General features: G+C 56.0%; 1 protein-coding gene across 15 annotated transcripts in view; it reads right to left on the bottom strand.

Annotated features, from left to right (window-relative positions):
• The window catches only part of GAK (cyclin G associated kinase), a 55,530-nt gene that overhangs the window by 29,486 nt on the left and 2,972 nt on the right, over positions 1–23,072 (bottom strand). For 6 of the 15 annotated variants that reach the window (XM_025438471.3, XM_025438476.3, XM_025438475.3 and 3 more), the window contains exons 2-9: positions 14,896–14,957; positions 14,155–14,214; positions 13,139–13,253; positions 9,859–10,001; positions 6,904–7,029; positions 3,630–3,719; positions 1,702–1,837; positions 1,268–1,380 (exon numbers count right to left, since the gene is read on the bottom strand). In XM_025438471.3, coding sequence (XP_025294256.1) covers positions 1,268–1,380; positions 1,702–1,837; positions 3,630–3,719; positions 6,904–7,029; positions 9,859–10,001; positions 13,139–13,253; positions 14,155–14,214; positions 14,896–14,957 — 845 coding nt within the window. Of the gene's footprint in view, positions 1–1,267; positions 1,381–1,701; positions 1,838–3,629; positions 3,720–6,903; positions 7,030–9,858; positions 10,002–13,138; positions 13,288–13,488; positions 13,628–14,154; positions 14,215–14,895; positions 14,958–15,294; positions 15,362–21,201; positions 21,301–22,842; positions 22,907–23,072 lie in introns of those variants that run through there. The other 9 variants (XM_025438479.3, XM_025438483.3, XM_025438478.3 and 6 more) reach the window with 7 other exon arrangements.

The raw sequence follows: 23,072 nt of genomic DNA, 5'->3' as shown, positions 1-23,072 counted from the left end.
CGTCAGCACAGGGCCGGAAGCCCACAGGGTGCCAGCCTCGGGTCAGATGCAGCTTCCACGAGGACTCGTAAGTTACTCGTCCACACGCTTTAGAGTTTCTGGTGTGATTTGATGAGACAGTAGCATTGAGGTAAAGGAAATTAGGTACACGTAACCGTCATTTTTCTGAATGGAATGAGACTGTCATTTTTGGTGTCTTTCTGGATGACCTGATGGTTGATGCTAACGTTCTATAAACCCCTACAAGTAACGCACACGTCCTCGTCTGTTAGACGAGCCATGTCTTCTCTTCACAACTTCTCTGTTTGCTTAATCAATTTCTAGAAGAAACAACATCGTCGTTCTGACCCTACACTTCCCAGCACTCCCTGCAAACCCTAACGAACGGTGCTCAGCATCTCTGGGCCTGTGTCGTGAAGGACACGGAGATGCTACTTGGTTTTTTTAAAATTCCTTTCCCAGGGACCTCTGGGTGGCTAAGCGGTTGAGCGTCTGACTTTGGCAGGTCCCAGGATCAAGTCCCATGTTGGGCTCCCCCACAGGGAGCCTGCTTCTCTGCCTGTGTCTCTGCCTCTCTCTGTGTCTCATAAATAAAATCTTAAGGAAAAAAAAATCCTTTGCCATGCCCTCCTATTAAAGGACACCGTGCCCCTCCTCCAGGGTCTCGGCCCCTCCTCCTGTTCTCACTCGGGAGCTCTGCTGCCCTGGGGTGGGCTGCCTTCTCACAGGGAGGACCGCTTCACTGCTCGCTCAGCCCCATGTGGCCCAGAGAACCCGACAGAAGGGGTTCACCAGGCTACACACCCGCGTCACGGGTCCCAGAAGCACCAATGTCAACGTGTGCAGCAGTCCCCCCACCAGGGGTGCCGTGTGTCCGGCAGTACCTCCCCTCTCTGATCCCAAAGATCAAACAGCTCCCCGACCACCACCCAACCCACCCGCTGCCAACTCTCAGGGGAGCACTGTCCCTGGAGCGGACCCACCATGCCACCCAACACCCTCCCACAGCTTACTTCCTCCCCCGGGGTGATGACTCTCCCTGCCCCGACACGGCAGGTCCTTATTTCCACCTCCTGCCTGGGCCCCCAGGCCTGGGGACAGGCCCTCATGACACCATCTGCCAGAGCCCCACACCCAGTTTATGGGCCCCGCCCCTGGGAGCCCCCAGCAGCTGCTGCCAGGAACCCTGTCTCCTGCCCAGGGCAGGTGGGCCTCTCGGGAACGTCCTGAACACGCCATCAAGGACAACGCCTGGCAAGGCCCCTACCTCAGTGATGGGAGACTTGGGGTTCACGTTCCTGGCGGCCGCGATCTCCTGGAGCTGGTTCACCAGTTCTGTGATGGACAGCCGCTCCTCGGGGTTGACCTTCAGCGTGGCGCCTAGGGCAGAAGCAGGCGAGCTCAGGTCAGGGTCGGGACCGCAGGGCCGTCTCTCCCCAAGGTCACAGCCCCGGAGGCCCTTCGGTTTACTCCCGCCACTGGTATTACCAGCAAGGGAGTGAAACAGGACATGGAGAGTGAGACCAAAACTGGCACAGTTACCAGAAGGGGCCACTCAGAGCCCTGAGAATTCACACGGGCGCTGGGCGCGGGGCACAGCCCCCACGGGGAGGGGGGGCACACAGCCACAAGGGGCGAGACAGATGGGGCCGAGCACTGAAGGGCGGCGTGGCCTTCAAGGCCTCGGCACATGGGACTTACGGATGAGGTCGTGGAACACAGAGTACCGGGTGTCATTGGGGGGGATCGAGAACTTCCCGTTGACTATCCGAAGCTTTGCTCCGTCTTCAAAAGGATGCTGCCGGAAGCACAGCAGATACAAGATGCAGCCCAGCGCCTGTGGGGAGGGTGGAGATGAGGGGGGGGGCAGGGGCGAGGGGGTGGAATTGAGGGGGCAAGGTGGGGCAGGAGTGATGGGGCAGAGTTGGGACAAAGGGGGCATGGTGGAGGTGGGGCGGGGGGGCGGGGCAGGGGCAAAGGGGGAGGCCGGGGCGGGGGTGAGGGGGGCGGCGAGGGTGGAGTTGAGATGAGGTGGGGTGGTGGTACAAGGGGACGGAGTTGGGGGCAGGGGCAAAGGAGGCGGGCAGGGGAGGGGCACCGAGGGGTGGGGCAGGGGGGAGATGGGTGCCAAGGGCAGGTGGAGGCGGGGCAGAAGTGATGTGGGCAGAGTTGGGGCAGGGCGGGGGGGTAAAGGGGGCAGGGGTGACGGGGACGAGATGGGGGCAAAGGGGGGTGGGGGGCGGAGGCAGGCAGGAGCAATGGGGCGGAGTTGGGGCGGGCGGGGGTAAAGGGGGCAGGGGTGAGTGGGGGAGATGGGTGCAAGGGGGGAGGAGGCGGGGCAGGAGTGATGGGGCGGAGTTGGGGGCAGGACAGGGGCAAAGGGGATGGCGGTGGTGGTGGGGCGGAGGTGAGGGAGGGGCGCCGAGGGGGCGAGGGGTGCAGGGGTGAGGATGGAGGCCCCGAGGGGCACCCCCCCGCAGGCCCAGCCTGCCTTGCACCCTCAGGCACAAGCCTCTGCGGTCCGAGGGGCCAACAGTGTCTGTCATCGGGAAGCCCATCCCCACGTGCAAGCCTCTGGCCCCGCAGGGCCACCCAGGAGGACACAGCGCGCACGGCCCACCACGGCAGGAGCAGGAAGCCAATGTGTGCCTCGGGTGTCCATGAGAGGCCCTGCCCGAGACGCCCCTCCCCACCGCCCACTGCCCCGCAGCTCGGCCGGGGCCACGGAGGAGGAACGGAGGCATGGAGCGCCCACAGCCGCTCCCTCCGATGGGGGGGCAAGCCCTCAGCACGCAGCGTCAGCTTCCCCTGTGGGACCGCGGGCACAGGGACGAGCCAAGGCCACCGACTTGGGCTGGACCCACGTTTACAAAGACTGCACAGGCTACAGCTATGGGGGGGCTCTAGCGGGCACCCCCAGCTCACTGCAAGCCGCAATCAGTGGCCACCTGCACTCGGGTAGAGACTCCCCCATCCGCAGCAGGGTTCCCAGGAGGCTTGCCCGGAGACCTGAACTCGGCCCTTGACAGTGGTCTGGGCCCGAGGCACGGCTCTCCCCACCCCCAGCTCTTAGGGGCCAGGAAGGGGGCGGGCGGCCTTGGTGTGGGCAGGTGCAGCCCCGGCCCCTGGGCGCCGCTCTCCCCCAGCTCCTCCCGGACACCACGCCCCAGGAGGGACACACCAGGCTTCATGCCCACACCACGCAGGCACCACCACAGAGTGTCAGGAAAGTGAAGGGAGCAGGGTCACCTGGGCATCAGGGCCTGGCCCTCACTCTGCTTGTCAGCAAACCCGCAGAGCTCTAAAACTGGGATGGCCAGTCCGGCTGCATGAACCCCTGGCCTCTCCTTCAGAGAGATGTCCCTGGGTCAGGAGGGCCCACGTGCACACCCACACGGGCACACCCATCACAGGCGCACTGCCCCAGACACGGCATCCCTGAGGACCCTGTGGGACACCCCACCCGACTCTGTTCTGCGTGTCTCTGCTAACGGCAGTCACAAGTAACTCTTGTGAAAATAGCAAAAGGAGAAGGAGGAATAAGGGGAGAACAGGCAGGCGGGAACCTGCCCCGAGGGCCCCACATGCCCACAGCGGGGCCGCCAGGTACCACGGTGGCACAGCCTCACCCAGATGTCCTGCTTCTCGCCGATGGGGAAGTTGGAGTACAAGTCCACGATTTCCGGTGTCCTGTACATGGGTGTGGTGTTCCTGGTGATCTGAAGGACAGAGACAGTCTCAAGGGGAAGGCCACACACGAGCACCATTCCTTATCTTGCTTCGAATCCATGCCACCGCCCATACGGTGGCAGGCCGCTCGCCTGCCTCCTCACCCCCACTGCCGCCTGCCCCAGGGGCGCTGGTGCTCGCTGGTGCCTGCGGATGCAGCCACACCCAAGCATTCAGCATGGGCACCCGGCTGCCTGGGCCGAGGAGAAGTGTGTCCCACCCACAGGAAGTGTGGCCCGGAACCGTGAGAGGAAGCGCTCTTCTACGAGATGCTTCGGGACAGGTCCTTGTGGGAGGCAGAACCAAACCGAAGTTACCAGGTTTTTAGGTAAAGCACCCTGGGGGCCGTGTACCGAGGGTGGGACATGCGACAGACAAGGCTGCGGCACGGGGGGGCCTCGCGCCCAAGGGAAAGGTGAGTAAGCTAACACTGACCACGAGGCTGCAGGCACCAGGGCCACGACCTCAGCCGGACACACGGAAAGTACGACAAGCTGTTCTCCACGTGATGGTCGGCCACTCAAGCCCCTGCAGAGGCCGGCCACAGGTGGGGTGAACGCACGGGGGCCCCCGTTGTGGACACAGGGCGCACGGGTGGGGTGTGTAACTCCTGCAACTCCTCGGGGATGAACAAGGGATGAACGGGAACAAAGTGGATGGAGGCCTCGAGCAGCCCATTCCAAAAACTACACTCCTGCGCTCAGGCAGGACTCACCCAGGACACCAGGGGGAGGTGAAGCTGGGGGCGCCACACAGCCCCCACACGGCCCAGACGCAGGGGGACAGGGGCATCACACGGGAAAAGTCCCCAAGCGGCATGCTTAGGATCCTGCGCTGTCGTGCTTGACCGATACACTTCCACTTAGGGCCCTACACCCTATCAGCTGGACCTACTCCCAGACCCAGCCACTGCGCTTCCGGGCTCACACCCTGAGACACGCACACGAGAGCCCTATGCAGGCTGCTCGGGGTGCTGCCGTCTCTAACTGTGCAGGAGGCACAACGCTGGACCCCGCCCGACCAGGAGCACGAGGGGAACCGGATGGCACCATGGAGGGACCCATGTGCAGACCCCAGAGAGGCCATGACGTAGAAGATGCAAGCAGAAACCAGAAGAGCATGTGGCACGTGAGAGGGCGGGGGACCTGGGAAATGTGGCACCCGTGTGCGCATCCCTGCAAGAGAGACAGGAGGACAGAGCGGGAAGCGTGTGGGCAAGGGGGGGCCTCTGGTTTCAGCTCAGTTTTTCTGGAAACCTGTAACTGCTCAAAAAGTCGTCTATTAAAAAATAAGATTAAAAAAAGTCACACTGAATGTACTGTGGTAACACCAGCACCCCGAAGGGGAGAGGGAGAATCCAAGGACTTCTCCGCACAGCACGAAGGAGCATGAGGGAGCACAGGCTCAGTCTGGGCTGCGGGGGGGTGGGGGTGGGGCACACAGAACCACACGTGAATCTGGGTCCCTTTCAGGAGATTTGTTTTCTCTAGTAACACGAGGATTCTGGGACGTGCAGCTGGGCCATTCGCTAGGAAAGAGGGCACACAGATGCGGCGTGGGGGCAGGAGGCCCACGGGACAGGCCAGACGGAGGGACCAGCGTAGATGCAGAGCTTCTCACAGAGGGACATGCGTGTAGGTTCGCACGCACGCGGCCACATGCCCAGAGCTGGGTCTCTGGTGCTCCCTCCCGCTCAGGCGGCAGCGCTCCCCTGAGGAACGCAGGTGCCAGGGCTGGACGGGACACCCTGCTGCTCCACAAAGCGCACAAGGGCTCTCAAATGAAGGGAGCATGTCCAAGCACACAGGACCGAGCATGAAGCAAATCTCGGCATCTGGGCACCAAAATATGAACCATGAGAGAAATGGCACCCACAGTCCTTGCAAACAATCAGGGAGGGTGGGGGGCTCCTGTTACGGCACTGGGGTGCACGTGCCCCCGGGCCAATGGCAGAGGTGGGAGGAGATGCAGGGCAGAAAAGCACAGGAGTGGGCCACTCCAGCCCCCCACCCATCACCCCAAGCAGGTGTGCACGACACACAGCAGGTGCTCACACACCTGCAAGGAGCTACCAAAGTCAGTGACAGGGGGCGGGACTCAGAGCCCATGAGGCGGCTACAAACCACCCGCCCAGCACCCGGGGACAAGGGACCCCTCTCCACACTCCTACACCATCGTTACTCTGCAAAGTGGCATAAGGAGAGCATTCAAACGTTTGCGCTTTGCCGGGAACAGCTGTGCTATAAATGTGCTCACACACAAGTGGGAACGCACTGGTCTGGGGTGATTTAGTGATGGAGGCCCCCTTCCCCGATGAGTGCAGACCATCTAGGAGCACCTGTGCTCTGATCCACGACACCTGTCTGGGGCCTGCAGGGGACGGTGACACCTTCCAGGAGAAGCAACAGGTGCTCTGTGCAGACCTGACCTCCAGGCGGGCTCCTGGTGGTGCAGGCCCCGGGGGCCAAGCGGCTGGCCTGCTCAGGCCCCGTCCCTCAGGCTCCTTCCCAGCAGGCTTCCCTGGACGCCCCTGCAGAGCGCAGCCCCCACACATGGCCTACCCCGACATCTCTGGGGTTTCCTGTCTCTGTGTTTGCTCACCATGTATAAAAGCACAGCTGCTGTGAGTGTGCAGCTCAGGGGTGTCCAGATGAGGGCAAGCCGCACAGTGCCCCCGGCCCCTCCCCAAGGCCTCGCTGCCATGTGTGCGTGTGGTCACGCTCCGACCCACATGTGCTCGGGGCACACCCACCAATGTCCTTTGGGACTTCCTGTGGGAGCCCATGACATGTATCTTTAAATGATTTTTTTTTTAAACAGCCACATTTGGGATGGTGGCAGAGTTCTGTGGGTGGATGGCGGGGACGATAGCACAATGAACGTACTCGATGCCGCTGGCACACGCACTTAAGAACGGTGGAAATAGGAAGTTTTCCGTTACAGGTCTTTTACCAAAAAAAATCCCCCCCAAAAAAAGCCGTAAGAGGCAAGTTTGGGATGAGGTGAGTGACAGACACACAAGGTAAACCTCAAGTTTGGTTTCCTGGCCCAAAGACACACCTGGGAGGCAAACACCAAGGTCTGGCCCGCCAGTCCTCTCGGGCACAGCACACCGCTGCAGTCCGAGCATCAGAGGAAGGAGGCCGGGACGGGGGCACGCGCCCCACCACTCACCTCTTCCTCCACCAGGGCCCGCCTCTGGGCGCTCCAGCTGTAGTCGGGGTAATGTGATATGGTCGTGGCACTGCCAAAGTCACACAGCTTGATGGTCCCTTGGTTACTGAGCAATAAGTTTTCCACCTGCAGAATTCCAGAGAGAATCCTTATGAACTTGGGTGCAGAGACCCAGGCCCAGGGAGTGCTGGAGACGGGACGGGGTTCCCCGGACCACAGCGAGAAGCCTTCCTCCCACAAACGGGAGGACACAGCATCTTAACTTCTTGTTGATCCAAGTGATTATGGGTTCCTTTAAAAATAAGAAACTCAGAAAAATAAAAAGAAGGAAAACTGAAGTCAAACATAAATCAAAAATAACTCCCATCAACAAAACATTCAAAAGACACCTTTAAAAAAGTCAGTTAAAAAATGAAGAACATTAACACACCATTTCAAAATCATCAAACGTATCAAGAACCTAGGAAGAAATCAAACAAAAGATGCAGAAAACGCCTCTATTCAGAAAACTATGAATAACTTAGGTAAACCATTAAAATCCAAAGAGTCGAGGAATCAGACCACGTCTGCCCGGTCCAGGGGCCAGGAGCCAGCTCCAGCCAGCCTGCTTCCTGCCGGCCCCACACTGGGTGGCTTTGTGACACGGGTCCCAGGCAGCTTTACTGGCGTGGCCGCGCGGCCTGCTCACCGGGCCCCTGCCCTGAATGCACAGCTGGCGTGTTTACAGTTGGGTCTTCTAAGGGAAAGCCTGTCAACTCACACTCTGCGGGACAGTCAAGGCAACTCCAATCAGATTCTGGAAAGGTTTTCGGGTGGAACCTGACCAATAATTCAGAGATTCACGTGGAGAGGTGAAGAGCGCAGAGGCCACCTGATGCCCGACAAGCAGATTTAAGCCTCCCTGTAAAGCTCCGTTAAAGGAGAGAGAGGAGCCCAGGGACCAGGGACAGCCCCCCAGGGCATCCAGTGCACGCCACACCGTGGCTTGGGGGCACCGAGGGCCACAGGCACAGCACGGCCACCCAGGAGAGGTGCCCATGATGGATCGAGGAAGACGACCTGCCCCTTCATGCAGAGTAGCCTCCAGGTCTCTCAGCGGGATAACGACTCCTCAGCAAGACAGAGAAACTCCAGGTCAAACAAGGAGCATCCCATGGGAGACACTCACTACTCAGAGTGACGACGCAAGCCACAGCAAGACCGGCACAGGGCTCCAACAAACCAAACAGAAAGCGATCCCTTGGGAAAAACAGGCGAACTCCCCACGGGTACCTCCCCAGAGAAAATCCAGACTCCAACACACTTGAAAAGATGCTCGTTAAAACCCAGGACCAGGGGTCGCTGGCACCGGGTGCCTCCACCCGCTGCCGGAGGGTGGGGTGAGGGTGGGGGGAGACACGACGCCCGACAGAGGGCGCCGGCATTGCTCCACGGGCCAAACAGGGATGGGAGCGACTCGGGAAGCAGGCCTCAACCCAGTGCGCAGCTCCCACGACACACGAGGTGGACGGACCTCGACACCATAAGGCTGGGCAAAAAGCCAGACACGAGTGCTCCGCTCTGCAGCCTGCAGCGCCGGACGGGGCCTCGTGCAGGAGCAACACAAGGACATGCGTCCCACCTGCCCGTCTGCAGGGCGCCCCTCGGTGACGCCCGTGGACAGGCCACAGGGAACACCTGAAGGAGGCCCAGCACTGGCCGGCCACTGGGGCCCTCCGGCAAACACGGGGCACGGAGAGGACGAGGGATGTCCACACCACACACCTCAGCAATGCTGATTCTTCACTAATCTCGTCCTTCTAGAGTTCCCTTCCCTTAAAAAGACTATAGACACACACAGGTGAATGCACAAACCATGAGTCTTGATGTCACGAGAAAATCCGCCCGTCCAGACAGCAGGAAGGGGTGGCTAGCATGCGGGGCGGCCCAGGCACCCTCCAGGCTGGATACTGACCCCACGACTTCCGCAATGGGGGGCACCAGCCAACCTCTTGGGTTCAGGGGACCAAAGGAAAGATCAAGCCTGTCCAAGGCTCCAGTCTAAACAAAGATGCCACCCCACACCTCCCTGGGCACACGGAGAAGCCCAGTGTGGCTCCAAGGAGGGGCGGGCCCTGCTCCAGGCCAGCCAGGCTAGACACACATCACACTTGAACAAGAATCTGGGAGAGCCAGGACACGAGATGATTCTAAGATTCTTCAGCAAAAACCATCTGCTCCTTCAAGATGTGGTCAGAGTCAGGGCGTGAGCTTCGTGGACGCCAGGCACGTTCCACGGTCTTGGGTTTTTCCAAAGACACAACAGGGGAACGAGAAGTAGGCCACAAACCAGGAGAAGGGCCCAGCAGCACACAGGACATGAGAAAGGCCGCTGGAAGGCCAGAGCAGCTCCCGCTAACCACCCACAACCTGACGGGCAGAAAACGACAAGTTTACTGAAGAAGCGGGCGCAGAGCACGGACATGGGCACAGCGGAAACCATTCATTCCAGCGGGGCAACGGGAAATCACGAGCACAGTGCCACTCCCCGCGGCGGGCATCTCGGGAGCAGTGCTCCCTGCAGGAGAGCAACCTCTGTGGCACAAGGCCTGAGGCCCCGAGCCGCACGCAGGCACCCCGCAGAGCCCGTGTCCGGGGATGGAGGACGGAGCAGCAGCAGCTCTCCACGGCTCCCGGGGCCAGAAGAATGGAAGGACGGGAGCCTCAGCCGTGAGTGTCCCAGAGCCCGCCAAAGGACAGGCAGGCGGGGTGACGGGCAGGCAGGGGGCATGGAGCCCCAGGCAAAGATCGCGGCGCCAAATGGCAGGGAGGCAGAGGACTCAGCACCACGTCAGAGGAGCAGCTTCCAGAAACCCGTTCTGATGTTCAGAAGCCCCTACATCCCTCTTGTCTGGAAAAGCCAGCAAGGGGCCGTCCTGACGGGGGCAGGCCCGCAAGGTGGGCAGGAGGCGGTACCTTGAGGTCTCTATGGATGATGGGCGGCTTTTGTCTGTGCATGTGCTGCACCGCTCTGCACGTCTGATAGAAAATCTTCAGAACAGTATCGCACGAGAGCGGACCTCTAGATTCAATTTTCTTTAAAAAGTCCACCAGCTGCCCTAAAAGAGACAATTAGAGTCACATCACCATGGCGCTGTGAATGCTGCCCCCACCCCGGGGCGGCACACTGTGCGGCCTTGCCGCTGCCCCCTGGAGCCCATGGCAGTGCCCACGGCCCAAGGCAGGAAAGCCCAGAGGGACGGCCACCAGGACCCCGGGAGCGACACCGCCGCGGCCCACGTGGAACAGCGCCGGCCGCACGGCTGGAGGCGCCCGGAAGTCAGCCGGCCTTGTACCTCGCGCAGCCAGGCCAAGACGCAGCCACAAGACAAAGGACTCGACACGCACGCCCCCCAGACACCTCGTTTTCTGAGGCAGCACATGGTCGCCGGCCCGGGAGCCTCCCACCACGGTCAACACATGCCCCGCGGAAGGTGCGTTGTCCACAGGACGTGCTGGCCCCCAGCTGCGGACCCCACCGTCCCCGACACGGGGCAGGGAAGCCAGCAGATGCCGTGGGGGCCGGAAGCTCCGCCACACGCAGGGCTAAGTCCTCTGTGACCACGGGCACGCCTGCTGGGAACAGCAGCCCCATGTCCCAGCCCCCCCTGCAGGCCACCGCCCCCCCACATGCCTCCGCATGCTAACCTATAGCCCTGTCCTGCCTCTGGCCCCTGCCCAGGGCCTCTTCCGAGAACCCACCCTCCCCTGGGCTCTGTACTGCCCTCTGCTCCAGGCCCAGGCTGCCTCAGCCCTCCAGCTCCTTCCATCCCCAGGCCCCAAACCCTCAGTGCAGAACCAAGGTGGTTACCACCCCTACAGGCCTCGTCTCCTGCCACCCATCCCGACTCCCTTCCAGCCACAGGCCCCAGGATCTTGGCACATGCCGCTCTCTCAGCTGCGATGGTTTTCCTCTCTCGCCTCCTGCAGCTCCTGGCTCACGCGTCACCTTCTAGGGAGCCTATAGATATGCACACCCATTGCTCGGCCTCTTTTTCCATGAAACATGGGACCACCCAACCCTCACTGTGGACTTTGCTTGCAGTCTGTTTTGTCTGGGTGAGTCAGTGAACCTGTGCCTGCACACGGCAGTGGCTTAACGTCAAGTAGACTCTAAGTGCTCTGCAGATAGCACAGCCCTTGGGCAGACGGCATGGGCTGCCCACATCCCAAGGGGGCTGAGATTTTCGCCCTGTCATCACCTCTGCAGTCCCAAGTCAGGGCATCAGGGCTCAGACCTGCGCACTCCTGCCCGCTGACCTGTCTGCCAGGGAGTGTGTGCTCTGGCAGCCCACCCACCCCCCCCAGGCCTGCACACCAGCCCGCCCGGCCCTGCTCCCCTGGACCGACCCACGGCCACCCTCTCCCAGCCAGGCCGACCTCCCAGCCGTGCACCCCACCCTCAGAAGGACGGGGCGCGCTCAGGAATAACTGCCTGCTCCTCCCCGTGACGCAGGCAGGACACAGGCCCCACCAGGCCCTGCTGAGGGGTCCAGAACAAGGGATGACGGACAGACGGCCACGCTGCTGGGGATAATGGGCAGGAGCCAGGCCACAGCAGGGGCATCACGATGCCAGTGGCTCACTGGCCACTGGTATCCAGGGAGAATCAGGAGGGCTCTTCTTAAAAGTAATGACCTCAAAGGTGGCAGAGTGGCTGGAGAGGGCACGGTGGAGGGTAAGACGGGGGCGAGGACCAGGGAGGGTGGGAGACGGTGGGCACCCATCCAGGTCCGCCGTCAGTGGGACTGGCACCCACGTCCCTCCCTAAGATCCCCTCCACCCTCTACTCCCACACCCTGCAGCGCTCAGCACCCACCCTGCAAGCACCCCAAGCTTCTCCCGCCGCTCCCAGGACGACGAGGGGTGCGCTCTGCGGGTTTGCTCCATCATGGAGTAGCACTCCACCCCACGAGGGCAAGGGCTATGAGCTGCCACTGCCAGGCCCCACCCCTGGTGCCCTTAGCGAGATGGCTCACACTGGTCCTGATGAATCCAGAAGCACCCTGAGCACCCAGAACATGAACAGAAGACATGATACGTAAACCAAAGACACACAAACTACGGAAAGCAGGACGAGGCACACACAGCACCAGCAGCAGAGCCCATGGGGCAGATGAGGAGCTGCGTGTGGTCTCACACACGCCGCCCAGCATGTGCCAGCTGGGGCCTCCACACGGCACCCCATCCCCACCCACAGGATCGCTGGGCTCACACGCCAGACACGCGGCAGTTCTGTACACCAACATTTGTGGTCAAGGAAAGGTATGCATCACGAAGGGGGTGCTGGTTGAGGATCTCGTGGGATGGACTAAGGGACCCTGCAGAGCCTTTAAGAGAGAACAAGTAAGTGTACGGGCGTGAGAAGCCGGCTGTGGCAGGCTTTTCTTAGAAAACAAAGAATGTTTAGCAAAACCCTCTTTTTATGAGGACCTCACTCCGCTGTGTTTAGACAGGGACCCCCACCCCGGGGTGGTTCCCTTGCCCTGGCTCCCTGCCACCTGCCACCTGTCCACAGAGTGCTCAGCGCCTCCACCCTCTGCCAGCTACGACACGACTCCTCCCAGGTGTCACCACTCACGGCCCCCACCCTTTCCTTCTCTGAGGGCCCCTCTCGTGGGCACAGCACACCTGGCCCTGTGGCTGTGGGGCACAGGCTTCCTCTCTCCCAGCACACGCTCCTGCTGACCAAGGCCCAAGCGCACTCTACCCACGATGCCCAGGGGCTCCTGCCTCTGGTTCCAGGCCCTGCTGGCCAGGCCTCTGCACCTGCCCAGGCCTCTGCACCTGCCCGGCCTTAAGAGTCCTGGCCCCACTGTTCTCTGAGATGGGAGCTCCAGTGGGGCGGGCACTCTCCACCTGGCCCACAGGCTACTTCTTCACCCCCAGGGCAGATGCCCCATGAGTGCAGACAGACACAGCCCTACCTTGGGAACCAGGCACATCCCACGCCTCTGTTCCCTTGGCACCATCCAGATACTCACATGACCACTCTGCCCCTGGAACTCTCTGGAAGGCACCTAGGTCCTTCCCACTCCTGTGAATGAACTAAAGAGTCTTCCTTCCTAAGAATACAGGGAGTGCCTGAGGCTACTGGGCCGTGTGCCCTCAGGGCCAAGGCTGCAACCCCTCCCTATTACAGCTCAGCACTCCAACAGGTGGCAACGCTGTGGTTCGCACCCCAACGAAATGTTACCTTTGCAGAGCTCGGTGAGCAGCAGGAACTCAGCCTGCCCAGTGTCCGACTCCTCTTTCCCTATGGACGCTGCAGAACAAAACTGGACAATATTGGGGTGGCCAGAAAGTTTTTTCTGCAGGTGTCTTGTTAAAGGAGAATGCGTAAGTCTGCACATTTAAAAACAAATATACATACAATATTAAGACACTAAAGCCAAAATGTTGAATGAAATTACCTTACAATCCCAGCATGTCGGAGCAGAAAGATGGATAGCAGGTGGGGGCGACTAGAAAGGCAGGTTGCAGGTAGAAGAGGGAAAGGAGAGGGAAGGTGGGGATGAAGACCACCACCACGGAGGCCACACACACCTGACCACAGGCCAGGCAGGACAGCAGACAGAGGGCATGTGCAGCGTGTGGGAGGCCACGAGGTGCGTGGATTCCACCGAACCTCTGCAAGGCGAGGACCCGCAGGCTCAGGCAGCCAGCGGGCTCACAGCAGACAGAGCTTCAAGAGAGAAAAGAGAACACATTCTGACAGCAGAGGGCAAGGCCCCTGCTGAGGGAGAACATGTGCCAAAGTGGAGAGCCCGCAAGAAGAGCCCCACACATCCACCATCCGTGCAACAGAAACCCGACTGCCCAAGCGCCCTGGGCGGGGCGAGGGGACCACATGGTGCGGCTGAGAAGTGACACTGGGGCCCAGTGGCACCAGGCCCAGCAACGGGCCCTGGCCATCACCAGAGCACAGCTCGTGGCCGGGCACCGTGGGCCACGTCGGGGTCGTGAAGGGGTGGAGGGCAGGGCATCGGCCTACGCTCTAGCTCAGAACACCTCCATTCCCAAAGCTACCGAATCTCTTGCTGTCACCCAGGAGCAAAGACCAAGGGATAAAGCTCCTTTCCACTAAGAGGTCCAGTGAAAAGCAGAAGGCCAACTTTAGCATCAGAGGAGCCCCACGGCAGCAGGCGGCCACAGCGCGGTGCAGGCCTCCCTATGTGACCGCACCCGCTCTCAGCCCTGGGAAAAGGATACCATGAAACAAACTTCCTGAATGATGGCTCTGTTCTTTTCCTCTTCGTTAGACAATAATCTCTGTATCAGGAAATAACAAGACAAGATTAAGGAGGGTTTCTCTTTCTACTCTACACCCAAGAGAATAAGCACAATGCCACCTAAAAGTGGAACCTGCTTACCTGTGCTTTAACATCTGGCCTGCAAAAACTTGACAGAAGGTTAAAGACCCCTGAAAATGGTCCTTTATGATCCAAGGACACAAGGAAAACTAAAAATATGCATCTTTTCTCCCAATAGGCTGGAGAAAAGTTAGACAACCAAGGAAAAAGGGAGAAGACACTAGCAGAGATGTGGGCTATGGTGCCGACCCCCAGGGTCCGTCAGTGCCTCAGCAGCAGCCCACGACAGCCCCCACGGACCCCGCCAGGCCTGCTGCGCACCCCAGGTGACCCCACCCCGTGACCCCTATCTGCAGACAAGCTGTGCAGACACATTTCACACCAGTAGCTTTCAAAACCCCCCTCTCCGTGGACCCCTCATTCTGGCAGCTGGTACTAAGGTCACCGTGCCACAAAGTTGGAAGGCACAGCTTTAACGTCCTCTAAGACCGTTGATGGCTTCCCCTCAGAAGGAACAAATGGGACAGACTGTAAACAAGAAATGTTTACTAAATAATGGAAATGAATCTCTGGAAACAGTGTCACTTAGAGATCTCCTTAAGATAATGTAAAAACCCACAGAAATGTCATCCTTGATTACCTTTAAGGCATATTCTCTGCCACTTGCCAGATCTTGAGCTTCATACACAAATGCAAACCCTCCTGAAAATTAGAAAAACAAACATATCAGTTCAGTGCTCTGGCTTATTCAACATTAAGTTTTAAAAATATCTTCACTAGGTGAAATACAAGTTGGACTTGTGGCTGGTAATTTGTTTTCCACAAAAATAATGGCCGTAATTTATATGATCCTGTCTTTTAAATATCCCATGTCAGAGACAGGAGGGACATCGCCATAGGAACCGAGATCAATGAGGGAAAGAATGGAGAAAACCGACACCACCAAAGCCTCTGAAAACAAGAAAATGAAACTGATAAATTCTGTATAGACTGATCAGAGAGAGCAAAAGCAAGAAAGAGAAATTAAGAAAGGACTGACCAACAACCAGAATAAAAGAGGCCAGCACCACCCAATGCCCAAAAAAGACTTTAAAGTACACCCAGTATCATACGTAAACAAAGAATGCTTAACAAATTCTAAATTCTACGTAAGATAAAATGTTACCATATCAAACCTAATAATACACGCAAAAAGATAATGCGTTATGACTGAGTAGAGCTGGATAAACATTTGAATATCAATGTAATTCTCTTGTTTTTAGGTTTAACTTGCTTAGCTTTTTCTAGTTCCCCGCGGTGGAAAACCACATCACGCAGCGAGGCACTCTCAGCTGACCGGGAACATGACGCTTGCCAGCCTGGTACCAGGGGTCTACGAGAGACCCACAGCCAACCTCGCGCTCGGTGCTAGGGCCCAGGGCTTCTCCCCAGCACCAGGGACAGGGTGAGGACAGCCGTTCTCACCACTGCCACTCGGCACCGAACTGGGAGTCCTGGCCGGTGCAATCAGCGCCTCCGGTGCAATCAGATTGAAAAGGAAGAAGTGAACATGTTTTTCTTTGCATCCAACGTGACTTTGTAGATTGACATCGTGATACCTATGATACCTACCCCCCAAAAGCTATTATAACTAATAAAACAGTTTAGGGCAATCATAGGTCATATGCAAACATTCATAAATCAACTGTGATATTCAGGGCACCTGGGTGGCTCAGTCGGATGAGGGCATCCATTGGCTTATGTCATGATCTCAGGGTTGTGAGATCAAGCCCCGTATCGGGCTCTGTGCTGGGCATGCAGCCTGCTTAGGACTAGGACTCTCTCTCCCCCTCTGCCCCTGCACCACCCACCCCACCTCATGCTCTCTCTCTCAAAAAAACAAAAACAAAAAACAAAAAACTATATTTCTACATATCCTAGAGATTTCTTAAACATAAGAACAAAAGTATGATCCACAAATGAAAACAATGACTAGTGGACTTCATCAAAGTAAAGAACTTTTGGTTTCTAGATACCTTGTGGAGAGGGTGAAAAGACGCTAGATGGACTTTTAGTTACCGGCCCAATAAAGGGCTCTATCCAGAAAAATATAAAGAAAATCCAAAATTCAGTAACAACAATTTTTTTTAACAAAATTTTTAATGGGTGAAGTATATATATATATATATAAAAAAAGACACTTTCCTGAAGAGACACAAGGGAGAAGTGAGCACATGAGAAGATGTTCAACACCAGCAACCACTAGGGAGACACTTCAACCGCAAGGATCCCACTGTCCATCTAATTAGAAGGTCTGTTCTTTAAATGGACCATACCAAGTCCATTATGGTCTAGGATGTGGGTCCGCTGAGTGCTTACACTGCTTGTGGGAACACAGTTTGGCAGTTTCTTCCAAAGGTAAAGGTGAGCTGGCTCAACGGCCCTGTCTTCACACCCCTGGGCATTTACCAGGAAAAATGGAGGCACACATCCAGACACTCACACACGGGTCCCCGCAGCATCACGTGTGATCGCCCTAGAACAGCCCCAGGCTCCTCAGCAGGGAACAGACACACCGATCATCCCTACGAGGAACACAACTCAGCATTCACAGGATGGCACTGGTGTTAACAGACACCGACACGGAGGCAGAGGGGAAAAAGTGTCCGTTCCTATGATTTCCCTATGGAAGCTCCAGAAAATACTACCTGAGCTATAGTAACATCAAGTGACTGCCAGGGGTGAAGGGCGGGAGAAGGAAAGGGCTGCGAGGGGGGAAGGATGAAAACTGTGGGTGACGTTCACCACCTTGGCCACGGTGACAGGTACACAGGTGTCTATGTGCTGGACGTACTTAACGTGTCTGACATCCACATGTGCAGCCTGTGTCACAGTTTTATCTCAACATACCTGATAAAAATGAAAATAGTAAGTCCATACAAGAAAACCGATGAAAGGAAATAACTGAAAATCCATTAACAAAATAAAAATAGAAAACAGATGTCTTCACTGGTGAATTCTATGAAATTTTCAGAAGGAATGAGTATGGCAATCTTGCACAAAGTCCTTCCTAAGTGACAGGAGAAAATAGTTGCCAACCCACCTGAGGCCAAAGAGAGAATCACAGATGGCAAGCACTCATTACCACAGATAGAAAAGCCCCCAGGAAAACACCAGCAGAGCGAGTCTGGCAACGGCTAACCGGGATGATGCTGCACGGGACCCACTCCAGGAATGCAAGGGTGGCTCAACACCGAAAAACAATCCCTGGGCTGAAGGACACAAACAGGACAGAGCACCTCAACAGACACACAGAAGGTATTTGCCAACAAGAAAACTTGACTTTGCTTTTCTTTTTTTAAGATTTTACTTGAGAGAGCGAGCACTCACAAGCAAGGTGGAGGGGCAGAGACAAAGGGAGAAGCAGACTAGACTCCCCGCTGAGCAGGAAGGCCGACGTGGAGCTCGATCCCAGGACCCCGGGTCCATGACCTGAGCTGAAGGCAGACGCTTCACCGAGGGAGTCCCCCAGGTACCCCTGACTTTTCAAAATAGTAACACGAAACATTCTCAGCAAACTAGGAATCAGAGGGAACTTCTTCAATCTGACAAGTGGTAACTACTAAAAACCTACAGCCAACGTGAGCCTTGATGGTGCTTTCTAATATCAAAACCAAAGCAGGGCTACCTGCGGAGCATGCGATACTTTTCACCGGAGACCGTCACCAGCACAAGCAAGCTAGCAAGAGGAAGCAACGGCCTAAAGATCAGAAAGGAAGAGCTAACTGTTCCTACTTAACAGACACCATGAGTATAAAGCCAAACGGTCCCCAGGGCTCCACCAAAAGCCTCTAGGGCCAAAGAGCAGCGTCAGGAGGCTACAAGGTCCTGGTGACCTGGCCCCTCTGCAGCCCCTCTGCCAGGCCTTCCCTTGAACCACAAGCCCACCTGGGACACCTGCCCCCCAACTGCTCAGGCTCTGCTCTCCACCCCGCGGATCACCCTGTCCCAGCCGCTTCCTAGAACCAATTTCGTTCCTTCTTCCTACTACTTTCTCACACCTGACACTAAGCAACACCTTCCATTTGGACACCTGTTTACTGCTTCTCCCACCAGCACCCAGAACAGCACGTGACACGTAGTGGGAAATCAAAATGCGTAATGAGCAAGTCCACAGATGAGGACCACAAAATCCTAAGCGAAAAGCATCTCCTAATATGGAAACACATTTACAGAACGTTTAACGTGCCAGCAGCAATGCTATGTATCGCCTACAAACACACACACTTGCAGAGAAAGTAAAGAAGATGAACAGGAAGTACAGACGCTAAATTCATGGTGGTGGTTGCCTCTGGAGAGCAGGAACTGCAGTCGGCGTAGAAGGTCAACAGAACTTCTCACAGTATCTGTGAGGTTTTATTCTGTAAAAGGTCTGGAGTCATATGTGATTTTTAAAAGCTGGCCTGTATTAATTACGGATAGTGTTTGTTCTGTTACTCTTTCTACTTTTCTTTGTTTTTGAAGTTTTTCCTAAAAAAGAATATCCAATTTCAGGACTTGTTATACAGCAACATTAACCAGGACTGTGTGGTGCTAATGGAGGAATGGATTCAAAGATCCCAATGCAAAACATTAGAAAGTCCGAAAAACTGCCACACAAATGTGCCAAGTGATGTTTAGCAATGGTCCAAAATCAACTCGGTGGAGGCATTTGCAATGACCAGTGGGGGGAAAAAAGAAGTCTGACATAAACTTTATGCTTTATAAACTGACATTAACTCAGAAGATACAAATGTAAGAGTAGGAAACTCCTATAAAAACGTAGGAGAAACACCCTCATGAGCATGAGCTGGAGCTGGGCATGAGGGTTCCCACACGTGACCGCAAAAGCAGAAGCTGCACAAAGAAAGCTGGTACTGTGACCTCATCAACTGAAAACCGTAGGTCTGCAAAAGACTCTGTTCAAGATGAAAACACAAGCTACTAACAGAAAACTCTTGTAAACCACTTGTCTGATGGAGACCTTCGCTCCAGAATAAAGGACTCCCAAGACTCAGGGGCAAGAGAACACAATTATACGACAGGCAAACAACACAGAGAGACATTCTGTGCGCAAGGGTGCATGGTCAGCCCCTAGAGAAGTGCAGACGGAAGCCACAGTAAGGAATCACTACACACCTGCTACAACGAGCAAATAAAAACGCGGCACAAAATGCTGACACTGGGCCACTCCTGGTTAAGAACTCAGCTGCGGGGGCACCTGGGGGGCTCAGCACTCCCTGCAAACCCTAACAAACGGTGCTCAGCATCTCTGGGCCTGTGTCGTGAAGGACATGTAGATGCTACTTGGTTTTTTAAAATTCCTTTTTCAGGGCCCCTGGGTGGCCCAGTGGTTGAGCGTCTGCCTTTGGCTCAGGGCATGATCCCAGGTCCCGGGATCGAGTCCTGCGTCGGGCTCCCCACATGGAGCCTGCTTCTCCCTCTGCCTGTGTCTCTGCCTCTCTGTCTCTCAGGAATAAATAAAATCTTAAAAAAAAAAAAAAAAAAAAAGAACTCAGCTGTGTGGTTGCAGACTCCACATGTTGAGCCCTCACTCCCAGGGTGACTGTATCAGCATATGGTGTGTTGAGGAAAAATTAAAGAGATAAAGTCATATAGTAGGGCCTGGGTCTCTCTGCAGCCACGCACACAGAGAAGGTGCCGCCGCCTGCCGGCCAAGGGAGAGGCCACACCAGAAACCAACGCTGCGGGCACCTGCCTCTGGGACGAGGAGCCTCCAGAACTGAAAAAATAAATTCCTGTTGTTTATGGCCCAGTCTGCGGCATCGTTACGTCTGTGGCCTGAGCTACGACACTCATCCCCTGCTTGTGAGACATATGGGTGGGTGGCACAGCCACTCTGGAAAACAGGCTGGCAGTTTCCTAACAGAAAACACACAACTCGGCACCTGCACTCCTGGACACTTATTCCAGAAAAATAATTACATTCACACAAAAACCTGCACACAAGTGTTCACAACAACTTTACTTCTTTTTTTTTTAAAGATTTTTATTTATTTATGATAGAGAGAGAGAGAGAGAGAGAGAGAGAGAGAGAGAGAGGCAGAGACACAGGAGGAGGGAGAAGCAGGCTCCATGCCAGGAGCCCAACGTGGGACTCAATCCTGGGTCTCCAGGATTGCGCCCTGGGCCAAAGGCAGGCGCTAAACCGCTGAGCCACCCAGGGATCCCCCAACAACTTTACTTCTAATAGTCAAAACATCTGGATGTCCCACTGGATGTCCACAAAACCCAGATGTCCTTCACTGGGTAAATGATTAAATAAACTGAGGTCCAGCCACACCATGGAATAATCACCATTAAAAATGAACACAATATGGACACAACCATCTGGATGGTCTCCAGAGAGTAATACTGAAAAAAGCCAATTCCAAAAGGATACCACAAATGTCAAAACTGTAGAGAGGGCTCGTATCAGTGGTTCCCAGGGTTAAGAACGCAGGTGTGGCTGTGAAGGGACAGGAGGGTCCTTGTGGAGATGGAGGCTTCTACATCTCCACTACACCAATGTGAAGGTGCTGGTAGAGACACTGACTCTAGTTTTTCAACAAGTTACACCAGGGAAACAGGCAAAGTATTCTGGTGTCATTTTTTAAAACTACAAGTAAATACATCTACAATTATCTCAAAATTGAAAGTTCAAATAAAAGTAGCAACACTGCTGGGGCCCCTGGATGGCTGAGCAGGTAAAGCACCGAGGTAAAGCATCTGCCTTCGGCTCACATCATGATCCCGGGGTCCTGCTCAGTGGGGAGCCTGCTCTTCCCTCTGCCCCTCCTTCTGCTTGGCTCTTTCTCTCAAATAAAAATACCTATCTTTAAAAAAAATAGTGATTCTGCTGCATGCAACACATCAAGAAGTGACAGGGCAGGCACTGCTAACACACAGCCAGATGCCGTCACTTTACCGTACACGTTCTGCAATCTGGAGGTAGGCACCGAAACTTCAGCCGCCCAGACCGGGCCCCCGCCTCCCAAGGCAGCCCGGCTGGGGAGAAGCGACCCCGTCTATGGCTTACTTCCTCCTCCTCACACGCGTGCATGGGTGTATCTCATACATGACTCATATCTGCAATAAAAAAAACTCCCACAACTCCTGCTCAATTCAAAATGGAAAAGATTCTAATGGGCATTTCAGGCACAAAACAAAACATACAACTGGTTAATAAGCAGAAAAAGTGCTCCACATGGTATCGTCAGGTGCATGCAAATCCCACACCAGAGAGACCCCACAGCACACACACAAGAACAAGTCTAACCAAAGTGACAGTACTAATGGGTGGCCGCCGAGGTCAGGAACTCCCACGCTGCTGTGGGGAAGGTTCACCAGGGCCGCCCTGGTGGTGGTTGGGCGGGAGGGGGCTTGTCTGCTCCCTGTTCTGTGAGACCCACCTCCATCCTATACCCAAAAATTCCACTCCTGGGTTTCTACCTGAGAGAATACACATGGCCACAAAAAAATCCTGTGAAAGAGTGTTCTTGGCGGATTTATTCATCACAGCCCAAAGCGGAAACACCCAAATGTCCATCAGCAGGAGAGCGGATGAATAAGCCACAACCAGAGCGGGAACTTCAGAACCAGAGACAGCACTTGGGGTGTGACGTCACGTGCACGTTGCTCTGGGAGAGGGGGACTCAGAGCTGGTGGCTGGCGGCGGGCGGCTGGCAGAGGCGGGGAAGGCGGCTGGGGGCCACGAGAGGCTTCCTGGGTCACTCAACTGTTCTGTATCTCGACAGGTGGTTGGCCACATGGGTGTAAGCCCTTATCAAAGCATCTAAATTCCGTACATTTTACTGTATGTCAATAACTCAATTTAAATGGTTTTTTATTAAAAGAAGTATAGGTACAGGACATCCATGGACAATTCCAGAAGAGGGGTCTGAAAAACCTAACAAGCACTGGAAAACGCTCAAGCTCACGAGTCAGAGAAACGCAAATCAACACAAGCCCTCACAGTTCTTGCCCGTTGCAAGGAGCAGGGTATGGAGACACAGGGGTCTGGAAGGCCTCCACGTAGGGTCATGGACTCGGGGGACAGGGGGAAAGTGAGCACCAGGAAATGTGGTGCAGCAGCACAGCACCGGGAGCATCCGGGAGATCTTATGGCGTGCTATCAATCAACACTGTTTCTAAGGAACAGACACCCTGTTACCTACATCTCTTATCCTCATGTGAGCGCCACAGATCTTTCAGGGATCCGGGCCAATGTGGACAGACGGACGGCAGGAGTCCACAGAGAGAATGGGCCAGGCCAAGGGAACAGCGAGCAGCCTTTCTTTCCTGTGTCCCTTGAACAGTACCTGTGCCAACCCCCACCCCCGCCGTGGCCTCCCCACAGGGCTACCTCCTCCCACAATAACCGCCCCCACGGTGGCCTCCCCCACGGTGGCCTCCCCCATGATGTCCTGCTCCAAGCACCTGCATACTGACACACAGAAGCTGGAGAAGTTACGCGTGCCTGATACTGCTGCCAACTGAGGCACAGACCAAGAAGGAGTGGTACAGCCTTGGTGCTCAGCTCCCATCCTGGCTCCCGGGCAACACTCACTTGTGGAAGCTCCACCAACAGGTGCACTGCCACTTGCTTCTTTCACCATGACATCCTCAGGACACACTCTACTGGGGGACCTGCACCACCATGTGGGTGACACAAGATACCCCCAGCATATCGCTCACTGGCTCGCATGTCTGGCCAGCTATTGATGGCCCTTCCGTCAGCCACTGTCAGGATCACAGACCACGGGAAGCACCAGGGGCTGCGCCTGCCAAACAGTCAGA

Source organism: Canis lupus, chromosome 3, assembly GCF_003254725.2.
Source record: "Canis lupus dingo isolate Sandy chromosome 3, ASM325472v2, whole genome shotgun sequence".
NCBI lineage: Eukaryota > Metazoa > Chordata > Mammalia > Carnivora > Canidae > Canis > Canis lupus.
Note: the sequence above shows the minus strand (reverse complement) of the source record. Positions and strands in the feature narration are given on the sequence as shown.